The sequence below is a fragment of the Dama dama genome, chromosome 17 (genome assembly GCF_033118175.1).
Source record: "Dama dama isolate Ldn47 chromosome 17, ASM3311817v1, whole genome shotgun sequence".
Classification (NCBI taxonomy): Eukaryota; Metazoa; Chordata; class Mammalia; order Artiodactyla; family Cervidae; genus Dama; species Dama dama.
Window position 1 is genome coordinate 24,305,996 of NC_083697.1, and position 21,862 is coordinate 24,327,857.

The 21,862-nt window shown below is 39.8% G+C and overlaps 2 protein-coding genes across 2 annotated transcripts in view; both read left to right on the forward strand.

The window, feature by feature from the left end:
- Positions 1-21,862, forward strand: part of PAPSS1 (3'-phosphoadenosine 5'-phosphosulfate synthase 1) — a 151,388-nt gene that overhangs the window by 15,027 nt on the left and 114,499 nt on the right. The gene's annotated exons all lie outside the window — the stretch shown is intronic.
- On the forward strand, positions 15,996-16,454 carry LOC133071654 (guanine nucleotide-binding protein G(I)/G(S)/G(O) subunit gamma-5-like). Its single transcript, XM_061164253.1, has one exon. It carries the CDS (start codon positions 15,997-15,999, stop codon positions 16,201-16,203), a length of 207 nt encoding a protein of 68 aa, XP_061020236.1. The 5' UTR covers position 15,996; the 3' UTR covers positions 16,204-16,454.

Below are 21,862 nucleotides of genomic sequence, written 5' to 3' on the forward strand. Positions count from 1 at the left end.
CATCTGCAGTGATTTTGGAGCCCAAAGAAATAAAGTGTGTCACTGTTTCCACTGTTTCCCCATCTATTTGCCATGAAGTGATTGGACCAGATGCCATGATCTTAGTTTTCTTAATGTTGAGCTTTAAGCCAACTTTTCCACTCTCCTCTTTCACTTTCATCAAGAGGCTCTTTAGTTCTTCCTCACTTTCTGCCATAAGGGTGGTGTCATCTGCATATCTGAGGTTATTGATATTTCTCCCAGCAATCCTGATTCCAGCTTGTGCTTCCTCCAGCCCAGCATTTCTCATGATGTACTCTGCATATAAGTTAAATAAGCAGGGTGACAATATACAGCCTTGACGTACTCCTTTTCCTATGTGGAACCAGTCTGTTGTTCCATGTCCAGTTCTAACTGTTGCTTCCTGACCTGCATACAGGTTTCTCAAGAGGCAGGTCAGGTGGTCTGGTATTCCCATCTCTTTCAGAATTTTCCACAGTTTATTGTGATCCACGCAGTCAAAGGCTTTTGTGTAGTCAATAAAGCAGAAAAAGATGTTTTTCTGGAACTCTCTTGCTGTTTTGATGATCCAACGGATGTTGGCAATTTGGTCTCTGGTTCCTCTGCCTTTTCTGTAATAGTTGCTAAATGGTCATTTACTATCTCTTCATTCCTTCTACACGAGATTCCTCTAAAAGGGAGAATTTTTCCTTCTTCCCTGTTTATTTGTTATCAGAAGAAACTCACCTGTTTATTTACTCTCAGTTCTCAGTTCATCGCTGATCTGCATTGTCACCTCTGTCATGTACCAGGTGTCCATATATTCTTGGGTCTTTTCGGGCTCTCCCTTTTGTCCAATGACCTTTTTTTCTTCTCTGTATCAAAACAACATTATCTCAATTACTATGGTTTCATCATTAGCTTCAGTTGTTCCAGTGTCTGTTTGACCAAGTTTCTCCTTCAATAAAAATTGAAAAGTGCCTTGGGTTTTCTTCCTTTTCCATATAAACATCAGAATCAGCTGTCATGTTTCATAAAACCTCTGTTGATATTTTGATTAAGAATATATTAATTTTGCACATCAATTGGGGGAGAATCACTTTAAAAAATTCAGCCTTTGTTTCCATGAATATGTTTCTCCATGTACTTAGATTTTCTGAGTGTCTTTTAATAATGCTTTATATATATTTTTTTTCTGTACAGAGCTTGTACATCTTTTATTAAATTTAATTTAGATGTCTTTTTTTTAGCTATTTAAATACAATTTCTTTCTAAATTATGTTTTCTACGTGTATATTGTTACAGAAGCGTTTTCTGAATACTTGTTAAATTTTATAGAAAAGGAGTTGAATCTTACATATTGATCTTATGGTAAATTCTTATTACTTTTAATAAGCAATCTTTGCGATTTTTTACATAGATTATCATATTGTTTGTGAAATAATGTAGTCCGAGGTCTTCCCTTCCGATCTTTTTGTCTTTGATTTCCTTTGTGTCTTTCAGTGTGAGATTAATAAAATGGGTAGGAGACCCTGCCTGGTCCTGGGCTGTTGTTTTGCTATCCAAAATCCATCCTGGTCCCCACTGTAGTTTGGCACCATCTAGCGGTGATTGATCACTCCAGTTTGTAGTGATGGGAAGGATTCAGGGTCTGCAGCTGACTTGAGGGCAGCACCAGTGATTCCAGGAAATTGCTGGCTAGATGGCAAAATTATTGTTCGCCTAGTTTGGGAATATTGAGTTCAGAGACCACTGAGCTAGCAGGATTCAAACTCCACCTCCCCTCTGGGTTTTGTGCTATTTTCCTTCCAGGCTCTTCCCTCTACCCCCTGTCATTTTCCATTCCCCAACCCCAGAATAAGAACTTTGCTCTCCTTCTTTTGTACCATCTGCAGGGCTTGGTGGTGGAGAGGAACAAATCATCCATTCTATCATCTCAGAATTCATCATATCCTGTGTGTATTTTCACAGGATTTTACTGTATTTATTTGTATATTTTGCTCTCTTCTTTCATTATAGTAAACTTCAAAAGGATTCTTATGTCTCATTCACAGTCATATTTTCATGAGAAGAAAAGTTCCTAGCATGCAGGCACCCGAGAACACTTCTTAAATAAAATGAGCAAATGACACAGAAATCTTCCATTACATGATACATTTGTTAATTTCTTCCTGTAATTTTTGGATGAAGCACAAGCTGGAATAAAGATTGCTGGGAGAAATATCAATAATCTCAGATATGCAGATGACACCACCCTTATGGCAGAAAGTGAAGAAGAACTAAAGAGCCTCTTGATGAAAGTGAAAGAGGAGAGTGAAAAAGCTGGCTTAAAGCTCAACATTAAAAAAACTAAAATAATGGCATCTAGTCCCATCACTTCGTGGCAAATAGATGGGGAAACAATGGAAACAGTCACAGACTTTATTTTGCGGGGCTCCAAAATCACTGCAGATGGTGACTGCAGCCATGAAATTAAAAGATGCTTGCTCCTCGGAAGAAAAGTTATGACAAACCTAGACAGTGTATTAAAAAGCAGAGCCACTACTTGGCCGACAAAGGTCTGTATAGTCAAAACTATGATTTTTCCAGTAGTCTTGTATGGATGTGACAGCTGAAGTGAAGTGAAGCGAAGGCTGAGCGCTGAAGAATTGATGCCTTCAAACTATAGTGCTGGAGAAGACTCTTGAGAGTCCCTTGGACTGCAAGGAGATCAAACCAGTCCATCCTAAAGGAAATCAGTCCTGAATATTCATTGGAAGGACTGATGCTGAAGCTTCAATGCTTTGGCCACCTGACGTGAAGAGCCGACTCATTGGAAAAGACCCTGATGGTAGGAAAGATTGAAGGCAGGAGGAGAAGGAGATGACAGAGGATGAGATAGTTGGATGGCATCACTGATTCAATGGACATGAGTTTGAACAAACTCTGGAAAATAGTGAAGGACAGGGAAGCCTGGTGTGCTGCAGTCCACGGGGTCACTGTCAGACACAACTGAGCGACAGAACAACAACAGTTACTTAGAAAATTTGAGGGTTTTCGATCAGATGCATACAAAATTAAAATCGCTGCAGCTTCTTGATGAAGCTTCTTAATGATATTTTTAGTATTTTGGTTTTGGTTTTCATATTTTTGGTCATGAAACCTATTTCAAGGCAGTGCGCTCAGTGGTCCTGCCAATCTGTCTCTTGCTTCAACAGTATTGATGCAACAGATGCCGGGATGTCCCTTGCTCCAGCCTCTGACCACCCTCCAGCTTCTCTTCCAAGCGCAACTTTAGAACCAGCCACTCGGCCATCCTTGACCTCTGGGACCAGCCAACACCAATTGTTGAGTTTAGCTCTTTATTACCGATTAACCATGAATTCCAAGATTCCTCAGAATTATTCCACCAAGGTCGAGGCTGCCTTCAACTGCCTGGTCAACTGCATCAGCCAGCCTCCTACACCTACCCCACTGGGCTTCTATTTCCACCACAACAGCATGACTTTGGAGGGCATGGGCCACTGTTTCAGGGAATTGGCCAAGAAGAATTAGGGTGCTGAGCCTCTCTTGAAAAGGAAAATCCAGGGCAGCGGCTGCAGCTTCTTCCAGGATGTGCAGAAGCCATCTCAAGTTGAGTGGGGGTAAAACCCAGGATACTGTGGAAGCTGCACTCTCATGGAGAAGAACGATCTGCCCATGCAGACCCCCACCTCTGTGGCTTCCTCGAGAGCCACTTCCTAGAAGAGGAGGAGAAACTCCCGGAGAAGATGGGCAGTCTCCTGGCTAACTTCCAACGGCAGACAGGTCCCCAGGCTGGGCTGGCTGAGTGTCTCTTCCAAAGGTTCACCATTCAGCATGACTAGTCGGAAGGAGCCTTGGAAGCCCAGCAGCCTTTGAGGAGCTCTTCTGGTGTCAGGGCTTCCGCCTGAAGCCTCTCTCTGCAGGCACAAGGCCAATTTTTCACCACCCTGGAGCCCTCTCCCAAGCCTTGGACCAAATGGAAACAGTAAAGCTTTTTGCAGCAACAAAACAAAACAACCCTCCCTGCCCCACCCCCGACCAAAACCCCAAAAAACCCCTCCTATTTTGATGCTAACATGACATCAAGCTTTCTTCTGGTGAAAATCTACCACAAGTCTTTTCACTTGCTTTTACTTTCAATCTTCATATGTCTTTATGCTTTATGTCCCTCTCTTCCAAACAGTATTTAGCTGGATTTTTAAAAACACAGTTGTATAATCATTTAACTGGTAAATTTAATTCATTTATGTTTACGATAATTATTGATGTATCTGAATTTATTTCTATATATGTTTAACCTGTTTATTGCCTTAAATTTATTTTTTTTGATGATTGCACTTCTAAAAAATCCTTTTGCTTCTTTTTCAGATCAGGTTATTCCTATTAGTCTTATTTTACCCATTCATCTTTAATTCGATTATAATTTTTTAAATTCCATTGTTTATTTCTGTAAAGATTCTATACCCAATCTCCATTCTCGAGTCAAGTTGTAACAGTTATACTAGTCACATTTAAATAGTGCTAACATAGCTGTTAGATAATTAGGTAAGCCCATATGTGCCAGATACTTTCTAAAAATTTTAATAAAGTATTTTAACCTAGTATACCCAAAGTATTTTTTCAACCAAGTACTCTTTTAAGAACTTTACTTTCATTAGATCATTTAAGTCTCATTTTACTGATCAACCCCATTTTATGGAATAGAAAACTGCAACAGAGAGGGAGGTCAAAAAATTTGGCCAAGGTCACATAGGTAGGTAGATTTTTTAGCTGGGATTTGAATGCAAGTTGTTAACTATACTCACTATGTGCTGTGCTTAGTAGCTGAGTCGTGTCCAACTCTGCCAGCCCATGGACTGAAGCCTCCTCCCAGGTTCCTCTGTCCATGAGGATTCTCCAGGCAAGAATACTGGAGTGGGTTTGCCATGCCCTCCTCCAGGGGATCTTCCCAACCCAGGGATCGAGGAGAAAAAAAACCCCAGACGTTGTTTTTGGCAAAATAAAATGTTATTTTTGCTTTTTTTTTTTTTTTTTTAATGCTAGTGATTTTCAACTTTCTCATACAGTAATTGGCTATCTGTACATCTTCTTTAGTTCATCTTTCATATTCTTTGTCTATTTTTATCTTGGAGTCATAATCTTTTGTATTAAAAACTCCTTGTCTTAACTACAATAAAATGTATTTTTATTTAATAAATTTTTCATTTTACCAGAGATAATTTCTTGGTTAACATTTTAATTTCCTAAGGAAATTTACAAGAGTTATATAATTCCCTTTTCAAAGAAAACATATCTCTGCTCTCCTTCATCCTCACTATCAGGAAATTCTCAGCTATTATTTTACGGTCCCTGAGCTCAAATTTCCAAAGGAAACCATGAAGAAAGTTAAAAAAAAAAAAAAATTCTTCTTTTATGTGTATTATGTAAAATATAATTTCTGAATCTCTATAAAATTAAATAAAAATATATTAGCTATATCAAAGAACTAAATCTATTTAATATGATATAAGCATAATACAGTACAATGAATAAATAGACAATTTATATTTGTGTTATTTTAAGGAAAAAAAACAAAATTTTTAAAAAGGTGAAGATTAGTGATTATGAAAGATATCAAAAGGAATACTCTGTTTTCAAGAATGAGCCACTACAGAGATTCTTTATGGAGAGATCCAAAGTGTTATTTGATTTTTAAAACGAACAGGCAAACAAAGAACCATGCAGTCCCATTTTGAGGCTCTCAACATTTGCCATGGTCAGAAACTGTCCTGGGAAAACAGCACAACATAGGAATGTTGCCATCTAGTGTTCACTTTTAGAATTGGCCCCACAAAATTAGTGTAATCTAAACATATTATTTCAAAATGTAGTGACTCTTTGGAGCCAGAGATCAAGAGAGTTTTCAGAGGTAACTGAGAAGTTGTTAAAATTAAGGAGAGAAAGGAGGATGTTACTAGAGATGTGTAATCGTACATGTAAAGATTGCAATGAATCAGAATAGACAATGGAAAGAGAAAACAGCAAATGCGTAAGACCCTTTAGAGGGGATAAAGAATGTTAGAAGGCGGAGGGTCAAATCTTTGAAGCAGTAGAAAAGTAGCAGTCTTTGAAATGTATTGGGTGGGAAATTTAAAGAATAAAATGTATGTTTACAACTTTTGAAAGATTTTTGTTTTAGATAATGAAAAGTTACCATCTGTTGAGGACTTAGTGAGTACCAGCTATTATAAATGCTTTGCATGTAATATATATTTGACTTCTGTAATTACTCTGTTACCCCCATTTAAACATGAGAAAATTGAGGTACAGAAAGTTTACAGAGTTTGGTAAGTGGCAAAACCTCGTTATTGATTTGTCTAAACCAAGAAGCTGTTTCCAATGTCCATGCTCTTAACCCACATACTATGCACTTCCTTCTAAAGTAAGTATAGAACTTGAGCTGGGGTCACCATGTAATGTTAGCTAGAAGGTTTAGTCAACTATCCAAAGCATTCTGACGAAATTTTATTATTTTTACTATCTGGATCTGGTGTTTGAACTGATAAACTCATCTAACAATTGCTCAGCTTTCCCTTTTACATCTGTGTCATGTTCTTTTTAAAAAATATTTATTTATTTATTTGGCTGCATCAGATCTTAGTTGCAGCACTCGAGATCTTTCATTGCCATGTGCTGGTTCTCTAGCTGCTGCGAGTGGGCTTATTTGCCCCAGGGCATGTGGGATCTTAGTTCCCCGTCCAGGGATTGAACCTGAGTCCCCTGTATCCCAAGGCAAATTCTTGGCCATTGGACCACCAGGGAAGTCCCCGGTGCTATTTTCTTGCTGAGGTTTAGTACGTTCGTGTCTTAGGTATAAAAATATCACAGCACCGTGTTTTCTTTTGTAGAGTGTGTACAGCAGCATCAGCAGTGGTAAATTTCTTCTCTCAGCTGGTGGTCCTCCTTCCTGTCACCAGCGCAACTGTAGTCACTAGTATGGGTTGCGTTGCGTCACCCCCACCCCGTTTCCCATTCACATGTTGAAGTCCTCACTCCCAGTACCTCAAAATGTGGCTGCCTTTAGAGATAAGGTCTTCAAAGAGGTAATTAAGTTAATAGAAGGTCATTGGATTGGGCCCCTAATCCAACAAGAAAAGGAAAATTGGGTGTGAACACTTACTGGCGAGACCGTGTGAAGACAGGGAAAACACAGCCAGCTAAAAGTCGAGGGGAGAAGCCTCAGATGAAACCATCCCTGGTAAAATTTGACCTCAAACTTCTAGCTTCCAGAAATAGGAGAAAATACACCTCTGCTGTTTAAGCTGCCACGTCTAGGGTACTCAGTTGTGGCAGCCCTAGCAAATGGAATGGAGTGCGTGCATTACTCAGGCTCCTGGTTTATAAAGCAAACAAACTGCTCTCGCTAGGTTAAGAAGAAGGAAAAAAGACAGTTCCTAAGGAATATTAGATAGCTCAGCGAATCTTTGGAGGACTAGAGAGCCAGGTTGAGAGCCCACACAGTCAGAAACAATGCCCAAACCACATCACCACATTGTACCAGTAAAGGCTTCAATGAAACTAGACCTTACAGGGCACACCACTCACTGTGGACTTGAGATGCCAGGACTTCCATCTTCTGACCACAGGAGATGACATCTCAGCAGCTACCTTTGCCCCTCAAAATAGAATTCCTGCAGCTCTGCCTTGCCACATAGCTCATGTATGGTTTGATGTCTCATGAGGTTGCGTGTGCTTGGAGAAGCCTAGGTTCCACGCCTGCAGCCTAGTTGTGAGTGAGCCAAGGGAGTGAGTTTTCTGACTTCTGCCACATGGAGGTGGATCAAAAGGCAGGAAACTGTCTAGACATAGAAAGAGTGTTAGTGGAAAACCAGAAAAAGCACATAAAGGGAGTCAACTGTAAAATCTCAGTAATATGATTCTTGGACCAGTTGCTCTGCTAGTACATTTCTCTGAGACCTAGTTGTCATTTCCATAGTCCTTACACTTTTCTTGAATTTATTTTTATTTTCATTAGGTAAAACTCTCCCTTGTCTAGAATTCACATGACTATCAAGCACAAACAGCTGGATCCCTCACCCCAGCTTGTTGTCTACTTTTGTAAGACAGAAAGAAATTAAGGCAGTTAATATGAAGATGATGCTTTGCAAGTATCCATTCTTCTTTATGCTGGTAAAAGAATCCCCAATTTTCCTCAGTGAATCATCCCTTTTTCCTGTCTTTCTCTATGATTTCTGTGAGAATACCATTTCCTGGTCTGCCACTCCTGCCCAAGTTCTAGAAGACTGAGGCTCAATTTTGCCAATCAGAACATGCATATACCATCCCTCTTCCCCAGCTCTGTGATTAGCTCTAGAATAAGCAGCAGCATTGTCCAGGATGGACCAATGAGACTCCATCTAAGGATATTTCCTAGAAGAATACACTTGCCTTTTCTGGCTCTTCTCTTTCTGCTGTGGTTGCTAGGCTAGGACACAAGCCTGGAGCTGCTGCTGACTAAACTGATGCTCTTTGATAAGACCTTTCCTGTAAATTGACACAGTGCAAAGCAGAGCAAGAGATAAATAAACAGAGTCCTAATATCCTGTGAGCACCGAGAACCAGCTGTGCTTGAAGTTTGCATTGCTTCTGGATTTTTCAGTTCCTTATGCCAGTGAGGTCACTTTCTGCTTAAATCCATTTGAGTACCTTCAGTTACTTGCAAGCAAGACTCTTGACTCATTTTATTAGGTAAATAAAATAGTTCATTACTACAAATTTTTCTCTAATAATTCTGATTAACAAATATTTATGGTATCCCTTAATTCGATGTCCAAATGAAAAAAACTTGGGCTTGTTTTTACATAGGTGTGCACATACCACATATGCATATGCACAAGCAAACACACACTGGGTGAGGGAAAACAGAGTAACTATATCGAAGGTTTCATTCCTCTTGGTTTCTCTCCCTTTAGATAAAATGACCTTTTTATGATTTGATGAGAGAGAACATACTTGCATGTATTTTTCTGTATTTTTTGCTTTATCTAGATTTATTCTTGAATGCAGCAGAGACATATTTTTCTGTTTCTTACATCCCGGTGTTTGGAGGTCAGCATATGGGTTAGTTGGATTAATTTTGTTTCTTTTTAACCTATGTGTCTCTACAGGTTTGACCTTTCCATTTTTTTCCTACATCGTGACTATTACAGGTTAAATGCTGGGGTGTACATACATGTTTAATAAAGGAGTAATGTAAGTTCAGGCAGACTTGCAACTCTCTGTCTTCTATAAGAATTTATGAGCACTATCAAATAACAATAGTACCTCACTTTGATTCATCTTTTAGCTTTCAGCGCCTAGTTTTACCTGTCCTCCTTCTTCTAATCATAAATCAGTTTCCACTGTACTTAAGAGCAGCTGTTGTATTGACGGAGACAGATCATTATCACTAATTTAAATCTAATGTACTTTGGGGGAAATATTTTGTTAAAGGTACTGTACTGTACCTAGATATATTAAGAATCTAGTTCTTGAGTTGTTTTTCTGCATAAATTACAAAATGAGACATAAATGAGTGCCTTGGAGAAACTATAGACATATGTACCATCTTGGTCTATTCAGTTGGTTGTAATAAAATGCCTCAGACTGAGTGGCTGATAAACAGACCTTCCTCTCTCCCGGTTCTGGAGGCTGGTGAGTCCAAGATTAAGGCACCAGCAAGATAAAGTCAGGGGCTTCCCAGGTGGTGCAGTGGTAAAGAATTCGACTGTTAATACAGAAGATGCAGGAGACACATTCAATGGTTCAATCCCCAGGTCAGGAAGATCTCCTGGAGAAGGAAATGGCAAACCACTCCAGTATTCTTGCATGGAAAATTCCATGGACAGAGGAGCCTGACAGTCCATGGGGTTGCAAGAGTTGGACATAACTGAGTGACTAACACATACACACATATACACACAATGCAGCATCTGGTCTTCTGACTATCTTATGTGAAATGAGTCTATGTGTTTCTCAGAATACCACCTTACAAAGACCCAGATCAGTGTGACCTACCTAGTATTCTGGACATCAGGGGAGAAAAGGATTAGAGACGAGGGAAGGCTGGGCAGAAGGAAAGGGGAGAGGAGGAGGAGGAGGAGGAAAGAAAGAGAACTGTGTTTAACTGTGGTTAGCACTTTATATTCTTAGGGCAAATCCTGAGTATCCCCAAGCTTCTAAATAACAGGATAATGTCCTATCTCTGAAATTAAGACCTTGTTTTATGTTATGAATTTATAATTTCCTAATTGCTATTGATATTTGTTGCAGCATAAAATAAGCACACACGCTTTTAAATTAGATTTGCCTATTAAAAACTAATGGATGTCTCAGGTTCAATCCAATTTCTTGGTTCCTTATAGTATGAAAGTTTTTTAATTTTGTTTTCTGTAAGAAATATGCACAATTAAATTGGCTTCTCTCTGATTAAATATTTTATAACTTCCTTTATGTATTTGACTTGTGATTTTTACTGATAAAGTGGTTATTTTCAAAAGTGCATGTGTGCTAAGTCACGCACGTCCAATTCTTTGCAACCCCATGGACTGTAGCCCACCAGGCTCCTCTGTCCATGGGATTTCCCAGGCAAGAATGCTGGAGTGGGATGCCATGCCCTCCTCCTGGGGGATCTTCCTGACTCAGGGATGGAACCTGCATCTTATGTCTCCCGCATTGGCTGGTGGGTTCTTTTACCACCAGCGCCACCTGGGAAGCCTGTTCAAAAGGAAGTGAAGACAAATGATTGTAGTAAATGTAGGGTAAAGGAGTTAGAGAAGGCAAGGTTCAGAAAAAGAATGAGACCATCACTTTACAGGAACAGATCACTTTTAATGAGATGAGAAGGGGCAGCAGTCAGATTAGTGAGCTGCTGCAGTAACCCAAGAAAAGAGTAAGTACATACAGGCATATACGTGGAAATCTACCGTCTTAAGGGGGCCTGTTCTTCTCCAAGGTTGTTCGGAGTAGTTATCTCTTAAACTGCTGGGGCAAGGAATTCTGGAGATCGGCCAGAGGCTGGACTGGCTGGGATCTGGGCGTAATCAACCTTAATGTCCATTTTTTTTCTTCGGGTAGGCAGGTTCTTTGTTTTGCATAGAATGGTGGGGAGGACCCGGAGGGGAGTTTTAACTCCAGGCTATTTTGAGCCCTGTAACTTTCCTTCAGTAAACAGTGAAATTATTTAAATATTTATAAATAAATAATGTATTTCCTCTAAAATAGGTCATTTCTGAAGCAGACACATGTGTTTACAAATATAGTTTAGGCACAATATGTTAAGATTATGCAATACTTTTTCCAAAACATTTAATATATTTTTTAATCTATTGTTTTTTAAATTTTACTTCAAAACTTATTGGCTTAAAACAACCACCGTTTTGTTATGCCTCACATTCCTGAGAAGGAAATGGCAACCCACTCTGGTACTCTTGCCTGAAGAATCCTATGGACAGAGAAGCCTGGTGGGCAAAAGTCCATGGGGTCGCAAAGAGTCTGACATGACTGAGCACGCACAATTTGTGGACTGGGATTTGTCTATGGCTTATTGATTTCACTACTAGTACTGGACTGGAATATCCAGGATGCCTGCTTCACTCAAATTAGTCACTTGGACTCGGATAGATTGGACTGATCAGCTGGAGTGGCTCTCGTAGGGTCAGATACTTGGTGCTTTGGTTCCCCCTGCTGGCTGGGTTCCTTGGTCTTCTTGTGCGTCTCTGTGTAATTCTTCCGGCAAGGTGGCCAGACTCCTTAAGTTGCCAGGTGTAAGCCTGAACTGATACACAGTCACTTTGGCCACATTCCATTAGCCAAAGTAAATCACAGGTCAGCCTGGATTCAGTGTGGGAGACTACACAGGGAGTGAATATTAGGATGAAAGATTCAGAAGGGAGTGGAGGTACCCTGTGGAGTTTAGCTACATCAGTCTATGTGTCCTTAGACAATATCATTTCCTGGATCTTCAAGAGCAAAACTGAATATTTCTCCGGATGCATCCTTTGTGTTATCTGCAGCTGAAGAAACGCCTTTCAGGTGACAGTGCAAATGACAGCCCTTCTCTTGGGTTTATAATGGAATCCTAAAAGCAGTAAGGATTTTGCAATATACAAAATATTGATTTTGTTTAACCTGGCATTTCCCAAGCATTTAAGTGCATAGAACCATGCCTGGTACTTAGTAATCACTTATAAATATCTGTTGAATGAGATTTACCCTAGGACATTCCCCCCCTTTTCTTTTTCAAAACGTACATGAACATTACTAAGAACTGGTGTTTCCGAAGGAAGAAACTTTTTGAAAAACAGGCTGTTATGTGAGAAAGGAGCATGTGATTCTGAGTTTCTTCCTGACCTATAACTCCCCATCTAGCTGTTTCCTAATGAATTAATTGTTGTACTTTAGTCTGTATGCCCCCATCTCCTGGTTGCAGGTGAGTAGACTCGCGTGGGCATCTGACCCAAAGGCAATTATCTACAGGCTGGCCAGCAAGAGCGCTGTGCTGCAACCTAGCACAAGAGCTTTTACAAAAGTAGTCTAAATTGGGTTGTGATAGGCAGACCAAGTTAGATCCTGTCCCTTGGATAGTTTGAATGTGGGAAAATCAGTCAGTTCATTGTTAGGGGTAGGAGCAGTAGAAACAGAAGCAGAGAACAAATGAGTTTCCATTACATGGAGCCCTAGGATGCTGTTTCTTCACTGTCCTGGTTGTGTGGCTGCTGAAAACACTTCCTATTTCCCTTTCTCCACCCATATTTAAAATGAAACCCCATTAACTGAGGTAGCCCAAGTGTGTCTCTATGTCTTACTCTCTGAAAGAGCCTAGTACATGAAGTCAGGAAGCGAGGCCTTATGCTATCTTATTCAGAATAAGAAAACACTCTATTCAATCATCTTCTCAGGAGAGAAATGCCACTATAACATGTCCCTCCAGAAGGATGACTCCTACTAGTGGTGCCAACAATAAGCAGAATGGTAGGGAAGGCTGGCAAATGAATTGCTCAGGAAATGTTTTCAACTGTTGTAGGGAACTCTTTGGTTAATAGATACAGAAGAAACCAGATGTGACTGAGAATTTTTCTATTAGGAGTCTCAGAAATACATGCTGAAAAGTCTGTTCAGGACATGTTATTTTCCCCCACTGACTACCAGAAAGGAATAAGGAAATTAATTATGGAAGGGAGGTGACAGGTGGAAGGAGAAAGCACATGGATACCAGTGAAGCTGGGGCTGTTGTGCCAAATTTAGTTGGCTACTAAAGCAGAGCTGTTCTAGGGAATAGTAGAAAGCCCGGAGAGAGGTTCTGATGGCCACTAGTCTAAGGCAGAGTCAGCATATAACCACCTGCTCCAGTATTTATTAGGAGGCTGGGGGAGTGGGGAACAGCACCCAGAAAATTCAGTGTAAGGCCACAAAAATGCCAAGCCAACGATGTCAGTGAGAAGAGACAGAATATCGACATTTGAACACCAGATCAATCAGTGGGCAGGGCTGCAATCCACATGAGGGAGAAGAAATTTAAGCCAGAACCCAGGCATACACAGAACTTGCCTCTTCCTGTCTGAACAGGTTCAGTGGATGGTGAGCATTGAGGATTTTTTAAAAGAGATTTATTTATGTATGTATTTGGCTGTGCTGGGTCTTTGCTGCCGTTCACAGGCTTTCTCTAGATTGCAGCGAGAGGGGGCTATTCTCTAGTTGTGGGGTGCTAGGTTCTCACTGCAGTGGCTTCTCTCCTTGCGAAGGCTCTTCTCTGATCGAGGGCTCAGTAATTGTGGCGCACGGGTTTAGATGCTCTGGGGCATGTGGGATCTTCCGGAGCAGGGATCAAACTCATGTTCTCTGCACTGGCAGGTGGATTCTTAACCACTGGACCGTCGAGGAAGCCCCATATTTGGAATTTAGCACAAGAAAGGAGCATGTTTGCTCTATGGTGTCAGGATTCTTTCATTTTATTAAAACAGTTTTATATTTACAGAAAAATTAAGCAGATGGTACAGAGAGTTCACAAATACCCGCACACCCAGTTTTCCCTATTGTTAACACTTACCTTACAGGGTACGATGTTACAGCTAATGAACAAATACTGATATTTTATTATCAACTGTAGTGCACAGTTTACTCAGATTTCCTTAGTTTTTGCCTGATTTCTTTCTATGCCCCAGGGTCCCATCCAGGATATCGCACTGCATTTAGCTGTCATGTCGCCTTCGGGTCCCCTTGGCTGTGACAGTGTCTCAGACTTTCCTTCTTCTTTTTTTTTAATTGGCGTATAATTGCTTTACAATGCTGTGTTAGTTTCTCCTGTAAAACAACATGGACCAGTTATAAGTACACATGTGTCTCCTCCCTCCTGAATCTCCCTTGCCCCCATCTCACCTGTCTAGGTGAGCACAGAGCTCCGAGATGAGCTCCCTGTGGCCTACGGCAGCTTCCCACTGGCAATCTATTTTACACACGGTGGTGTACATGTCAGTGCTACCCTCAATTCATCCTTCCCTCCCCTTCCCACTCCCTCCCCTGTGTCCACGTGTTTGTTCTCTATATCTGCATCTCTATTTCTGCCCTGCAAAAAGGTTCATCTGTATCATTTTGCTAGATTCCATATATATGCATTAATATATATTTCTTTTTCTCTTTCTGACTTACTTTGCTCTGTATAACAGACTCTACATTCACCCACATAATGACAAATGATCCAATTTCATTCTTTTTATGGCTGAGTAATATTCCATTGTCTCTATGAACCGTATCTTTTTTATCCGTTCATCTGTTGATGGATATCTAGGCTGTTTCCATGTCCTGGTTATTGTAAATAGTGCTGCAATGAACACTGGGGTACATGTGTCTTTTTGAACTATAGTTTTCTTAGGGTATATGCCCTGTAGTGGGATTTCTGGGTCATGTGGTAGTTTTTAGTTTTTTACCTCCATACTTTTCTCCATACTGGCTGCATCAATTTACATTCCTATCAACAGTACAAAAGGGTTCTCTCTGCTCCACACCATCTCCAACATTTATTGTTTGTAGATTTTTTGATGATGGCCATTCTGACTGGTGTGAGTTGATACCTCATTGTAGCTTTGATTTTCACTTCTCTAATAGTGATTGATGTTAAGCATCTTTTTAAGTGTTTGCTGGCCATCAGACTTGCCTTGTTTTTGATTATCTTAACAGTTTTGAGTACTGGTCAGGCATTTTGTAGGTTATCCCTCTATTGGAATTTGTCTGATGTATTTCTTATGATTCAACTGGAGCCGTGGGCTTTGGAGGAAGATCACAGAGGTGAAGTGTCATTTTCATCACATCACATCACATCACATCACATCATAATAAGACTACCAACCATCAACATGACTTATCACGGTTGATGTGAATCCTGATTACCTGACTGAGGTAGCATCTGTCAAGTTTACTAGCTGTAAAGTTTTTTTTTTCCTCTCTATTTCCATAATGTACATCTGGAAGGAGGTATGCATAGCTCACATTTAAGGAGTGAAGATTTATGATCCCTGACCTTGAGATTTGAGTATCTACATAAATTATTTGGAATTCTTCATAGGAGATATCTCTTCTCCCACTTATTTATTTATTCAATCATTTATTTATCAATATGGACTCACAGATATTTATTTTATACTTATGATAATCCAATACTACTTTGCTTTGTTGCTCAAATTGTTGTTCCATCTTTGGCCAGGGGAACTCTTTCACTTGGCTCTTGTGCTCCTTTGACAGAATGACATGAATGTGGTATTTTGTTGTGTTTGTTTTGCTTTGTTTTTTGTACTCCCTCACTTTCTGTCACTATATGTTCCAGGCTCATCTTGTATATTTCTTTGCTAGTCTTTAGGTCAGCTATTATGCCAAGGAACTCTGGTTACTGTTATTGCAAGTGGCATAAGAAACCAAGATCTGGCCCAGCCCCGCCGACTGGCCCAGCGGACCCACCGCAGACCTGCTGATGGCCCGCGGATCTGCCATCCTTTCCAGTGCGCCATGTCTGGTTCATCCAGCGTCGCGGCTATGAAAAAAGTGGTTCAACAGCTCCGGCTGGAGGCCAGGCTCAATCGGGTGAAGGTTTCCCAGGCAGCTGCAGATTTGAAACAGTTTTGTCTGCAGAATGCTCAACATGACCCTCTGCTGACTGGAGTATCTTCAAGTACAAATCCCTTCAGGCCCCAGAAAGTCTGTTCCTTTTTGTAGTAAGATGAATCTTGACAAGGTTTTCCAAACCACTTTTCATAAACCAGTGAATATTCAAAGGAAAGCTAAATTTGAAGCCTGTACAAAAGCCTCTCTAACGTGCCATACTACACAAACTTCTACTTTTGTCAGTCCTTAATGTCTACCTCTCTGAATATTCTTAATTTTCTGTTTCACAAGGGTAATTATTTTATATACACTGATGGCAGCATACAATAAAATACTTAGTATAAAAAAAAAAAAAAAGAAACCAAGATCTGGGCATTAGGTATACTTGTTATGATGAGTGGAGTGTTGTTTCTTTAGAGCTTTTTCATTTGACAAAGCAAAGAACTATATATGCACGTATCACTTATGCATATACACATATCTATAAATGATGATCTATATGTAAAGTTGACTCCCACTTCGTGCCATCCATTTACTTGTTTAATTCCACTGTACATGTACAGTAACATCAGAATTATTAACCCATACACTCATGTGGAATGGCTTTATCAACTAGCATACAGTGCTTATGTGTAGTTCCTTTTGCCTTTGGTTTTACAGATTCTACTCTTTTCCAAATTTACTCAGTTCAGCACCACACTTCCCTGTAGTGACACTGTAAGGAATTGAAGAGGATGGAGAAGTAAATTTACAGAATAAAATAGTCTTAAAGATGTATCATACTTTTGAAATTGGTAATATTAAATTACACCATCCAGGGATGTACATTTAAATGGTGAAAGGAAAAAAGCAAAGAAGTTGTGACTATAGAAGTAACCACATAAAAGCAACTCCTCCTTCTGGGCAGATGAATTGTCAGAGACTGGATGTACTATCCCACCCGAAACAGGTTTTAAAAAACCCAACAAGATAATATATGAAACAATGATTTTCAGACAGTAGACACCAGGAAATGCAGGGCAGTGGTTCCTGAGAGATGAGGAAATAAATAAGGTAAGCCCTATAATTGCCTTGGCTTAACTAGGAGAGAGCTTTGAAGCTACAGTGCAGGCAGGGGGAGCCCCAGAGGCCAGGAGTTCCCCTGAGTTAAGGAAATGGCGCTGGGAATCCAGCCTCCAAGGAGTGGAGCGCAAGAGAGGAGAGAGTGACCATAGAGAAAGCTCCAGGGGCGGCAGGAAGTCCACCTGAGCACAGGCAAGCAGGAAACTAATGCAGGACAGAGAAAAATACCTGGAACTCCACCAGAAGAAATCATGTCCCCTCTAGCCAGAGTAAAAAACCTTGGCTTTGGGCAAAATACACATAGCGCTTACCAAAACCTCACTTATTTCACTGAATCAACCAATACAGCCTTGACCCCAAAACACTCACCCGCAAACCCTAATAAAGGCACGTGCCGCACCCTGCCTCCATCCTGCCTTGACCTCCCCGTGTGACCCCTTAAGGTGTGCCGTGTACTTTGTTCAGGACCTGTGAGTAATAAACTTCTCTATTTCAATCTCTTTTGTCTCTACTTGAGCCACAACTCATCCAGTACCCTATGTTCCACTTAACAAATGTCAGTTTGACCAAATCATAACAACATACAATGAAGTACTAACCATCAATAAAATGGAATGAACTACTGATACACACAATAATATGAATGAATCTCAATATTTATGTTGAAAGAATGTAGGGAAAGAATCTGTGCTGTGTTTGCTGCTGTATTCTATTACTCACTACTTAGCTACTTTAACATACAGAAGTTATTAACACAATGTTTTACAGAATGTAAGGTACTTAAAGACAATTTGTGGTTTTGATTAAATTATTTACAGGTATAGATAACACACAAATTAACCTAGAATACTTTTAGGAGAAGAATCCTTTGAGATAAATATATCCAGCTGCTCCCCCATCCCACCGGAATTTGCACGATTTACCCAAAGTCATATATTTAGTAGAAAACCTAGATGTCTAGCAAGTTATTTCCACTCTCTCTGAAGATCTCTTCTGAATTATGAATAAGCCACAATTTTAAAACATAATTTTTAGCAACTGGTCTTATGAAATCCACTATCTGGGGACTTTTTCCTAAGGAAAAAATAAAGTTAACCACAAGGAAATGCTTCAGATGAAATTGATAAGTGATGATTCAAGGTTTCTTTCAGTCTTGTTTCTTTATTCAATAAAATCCTCTGGTGGAGAAGACATTTACTTACCTTCATGTATTTTCTCCACAAACAAAATATGGAGAAAATGGAACGCTATGACTGGAGGCAAACAAAACAGTATTTTGTTCACTCTAAAAATGAATTAGAAATCTTCTCACAAGTCCCAGAATCTCTAAAGGAACTTTCCCGAATCTGTGGTGATTCCCTCCAGATGGTAACCAAACATTCCTGGCTGCTTCCAAACCACCACACCAGTTTCTCAGCTGGTAAGGATTTAACAATGGAATGTGGAAGGTGACTGAGATTCTAATGATCATTTACCTCTGGCTTGTGCAGCATCTTTTCAATTCTCCCAGAACTCCTAAGACTGATGCTCTGATATCACCAGGGTAACTGACTTAATATTACCAAGCTTACTTACCTATTACTCTCTCACTGAAAGAACCTGTGTACCCAAAGGGTTAAAATATACTTTGCTCCAGGTTTCCTAACTTTTATACCTCCTCAGTTTAGCTTAAAATATTTAATTTTTTTCTTTCAGTTTTGATGACATTTGAAATACATAGTTAAATTACAAGAGAGAGCTAATGCCTTCAGTTAATTACTTAGTTATAGATATTCAGGAATGCCCACCCATTACATAGAGCAATAGTTCTTAAAGATGGTCCTTTCTCACTAATAGTCTTGCTTCATACTAAATGAGAAAATAAAAGCCTTCAGTGGAAATCCCCTCATCTTCCCACCACCTACACAAATGAACTGGCATCTCTGCCCCTCTTCTCCTTTTAGCTTATTTTGCAGAAATGACTTACTGTCTGTCAAAGGTCCAGCTTTATTTATGCTCTGGCTCACAGTCACAAGGACCTCCATCCATCAGTTACCGCCCCCCGCCCCCCCCCCCCCCCGCATTGGATCATTCTCATCAGCATACAATTTACTCTAATTTCTTCTTTTTTAAAAAAAAATTATCTTATTTTGATTCTGTATTACCCTTCAACTATATCCCATGTCTCTGCTCCTTTTTTCAAGTCAAACATCTTAAGGGTTGTTCTCACAGGCTCACTTCATTTGACTTCTAATCCAGTCTTTCCAAAAAATGTTTCTTGCATGCATGTGTCAAAACGATATATCCTAATAGAGTCAAATAATCTTTTAAGGAATTTTAAAACAGAGAGCAAATCCTTAGTCATCTTACCCTTCTCCCCCAATTTCCTTCCCTGGAGGCAACTACTCAAGTCTTTTAGTGAACTTCCTTGGAATTCCCTTGAAACAATAGGTACACCACTATTCTTGGTCTTTATGTTTTACACAATATCTCTTATTCTCTCACTATGGTACATGTGGATCTATCTCTCCTCTTCTATCACCATCACTCACACACACAGACACACACAAATTTTATCCCCTCAACCTCTTCAGCTAGTCATAGTGCAATTTTGTTAATATTTATGTTCACAGTTTACATTATTATGTCTATGTGTGATTTAGAGCTGACCCATGTAGTAAACCTATTATTAGTCTTCCTTTCCATCATGATATTTTTCTTCTAGAGACAGTTTCTTTTTCTTTTTTTCACTTTCTATTCTTTTTTTTAAGTGGGCGTGTGTGTTTCTTTGAAAAATTGTTTTTTGTCTTTTTAAAAAGAAGAATTCTCACATAAAAAAAGAGATAGTGTAGAAATATGCTTTTTTAAAAAAGAATACTTCATAAGTGGCTCTAGCAGACACTCCTGGCGCCCACCTACGTCTGTTCAGCCCTTACTACTGTGGAGCAGGCTATTTTGACTTCCACCTGTGAATACACTGCCATCTCTTTTCATAAGAGTTTTCTTTAGGACTAGTGTCCTCTCCATTGAGGTGCACTGCAATCCAAACGTACCAGAGAATGACTACTCCCTGGGAGTGGTCCTTAAGTAATGACTGCAGGGGGTTGTGTAATTGTCCTAGCTCTCTCAGGTGATATACCCTGAAGGACAAGTTCAAAGTGCAGCACTCTGAAGTTCAAGTTCAGAGTTCCCCGCTGAAAATAAGCTCCAGCCTCTCACAATGACCGTTTGATAGCACATTCTTTATTGACTTGACTACCTTCTTGTTTCTGTATCACTCCACTAATGGTGTTTCCTGGGATAACTTCCCAAATAAATGACTTGTACTTGAATCTGTCTTTCCATGCCTGCCTCCTGAAAAATACAAACTAACACTATAGTGCTGGGTATTTCCTGTTACATCACTTTTTAGGGTACATGTTATCTGCTGTTTCTCAATTTTAGAGATGCTAAGACTGATAGGAGGCTGCAGGTGGTGTCAGCCTCATTTCTCCATTATAAAGTTCCCTTGCCTGCCTGTATTAGTCAGGGTTCTCCAGAGAAACAGAACCGATAGGATAGACAGATAGGTATTTATCATAAGGAATTGGCTCACCTGATCATGGATGGTTAGAAGTTCTAAGATCTGAGGTCAGTAAGCTGGAGACCCAGGACAGCAGATGGTGCAGTTCCAAACCAAGTCCAAATGTCTGAGAAGGAGGAGAGCTGATGGTGTATATTCCAGCATGAAAAATAGCAAGCTCGAGACCCAAGAGCCAATGTTTCAGTTCAATTCTGAAGACAGGAAAAAGACCAATGTCTCAACTCAAGGAAGTAAGTCAAGAGGAGTTACCTTTTAGTTGTGGAAGAGACATCATGTTGTTCTATTCAGGCCTTCAGCTGACTGGATGAGGATCACCGACTTTAGGGAGGGCAACCTAGTTTAGTGTCTACTGATTCAAATGTTAATATCTCCCAGAAACACAGACACACCCAGAATAATGTTTAACCAAGTATATGGGCACCCCTCAGCCCAGCCAAGTTGACACAAAATTAGCCATCACATTATCTTTCACCTAACAATTTTATCAGTTACTAATGGTTACTGCCTGGTCATATCATTTACCTGGTCAGATGTTTAAAATGGCGATTTAAAAAAAAATGCCAGTATTCCTTCTGCATTTATTACCTGAAATTCTATCCATACGAACTTTCCCTTCCTTATCAATTGTTTTATTACTCTGAAATATAGTGTTTACAGAAAGAATGCAATAAATATATCTTTTCTGATGACTTGGTTTTCTAAGGAGTTATCACTAATTTAATCCCAAACTATGTCAGCTGTCTAAATTATTTTCAGTATGTGACTCCCATCGGATGCTCTATCAATTTCATCTTCCTAAACTGAGCTCCCCAAGGATTTTCTGACTTCATGAAGAAGCTTCTGGATGATTATCCTCTAGACCTGATCCACAGCAGTCATCCTGGGATCTCCCTTCATTAGAATTCCCTCCAGCTGTTTCCTGTGTGGGAGCTCCTATTCTCTGAATGCTGTTTTTCCTCGTTATATTTAAGTGAAGCATATCCCCCAGGTTTCTTTAAGAGAGAGTGTATGATAATTTCAAATTCTAGGTTGGAAGCATTTTTCTTTTCTTCTTTTTTTTTTTCATGGCAATACTTTTTGTTTTAGAGCATTTGTTTTCTAGCTCTTGATGTTTTTCTTGATAGCTTCAGTTCCTATTTTTTTCAT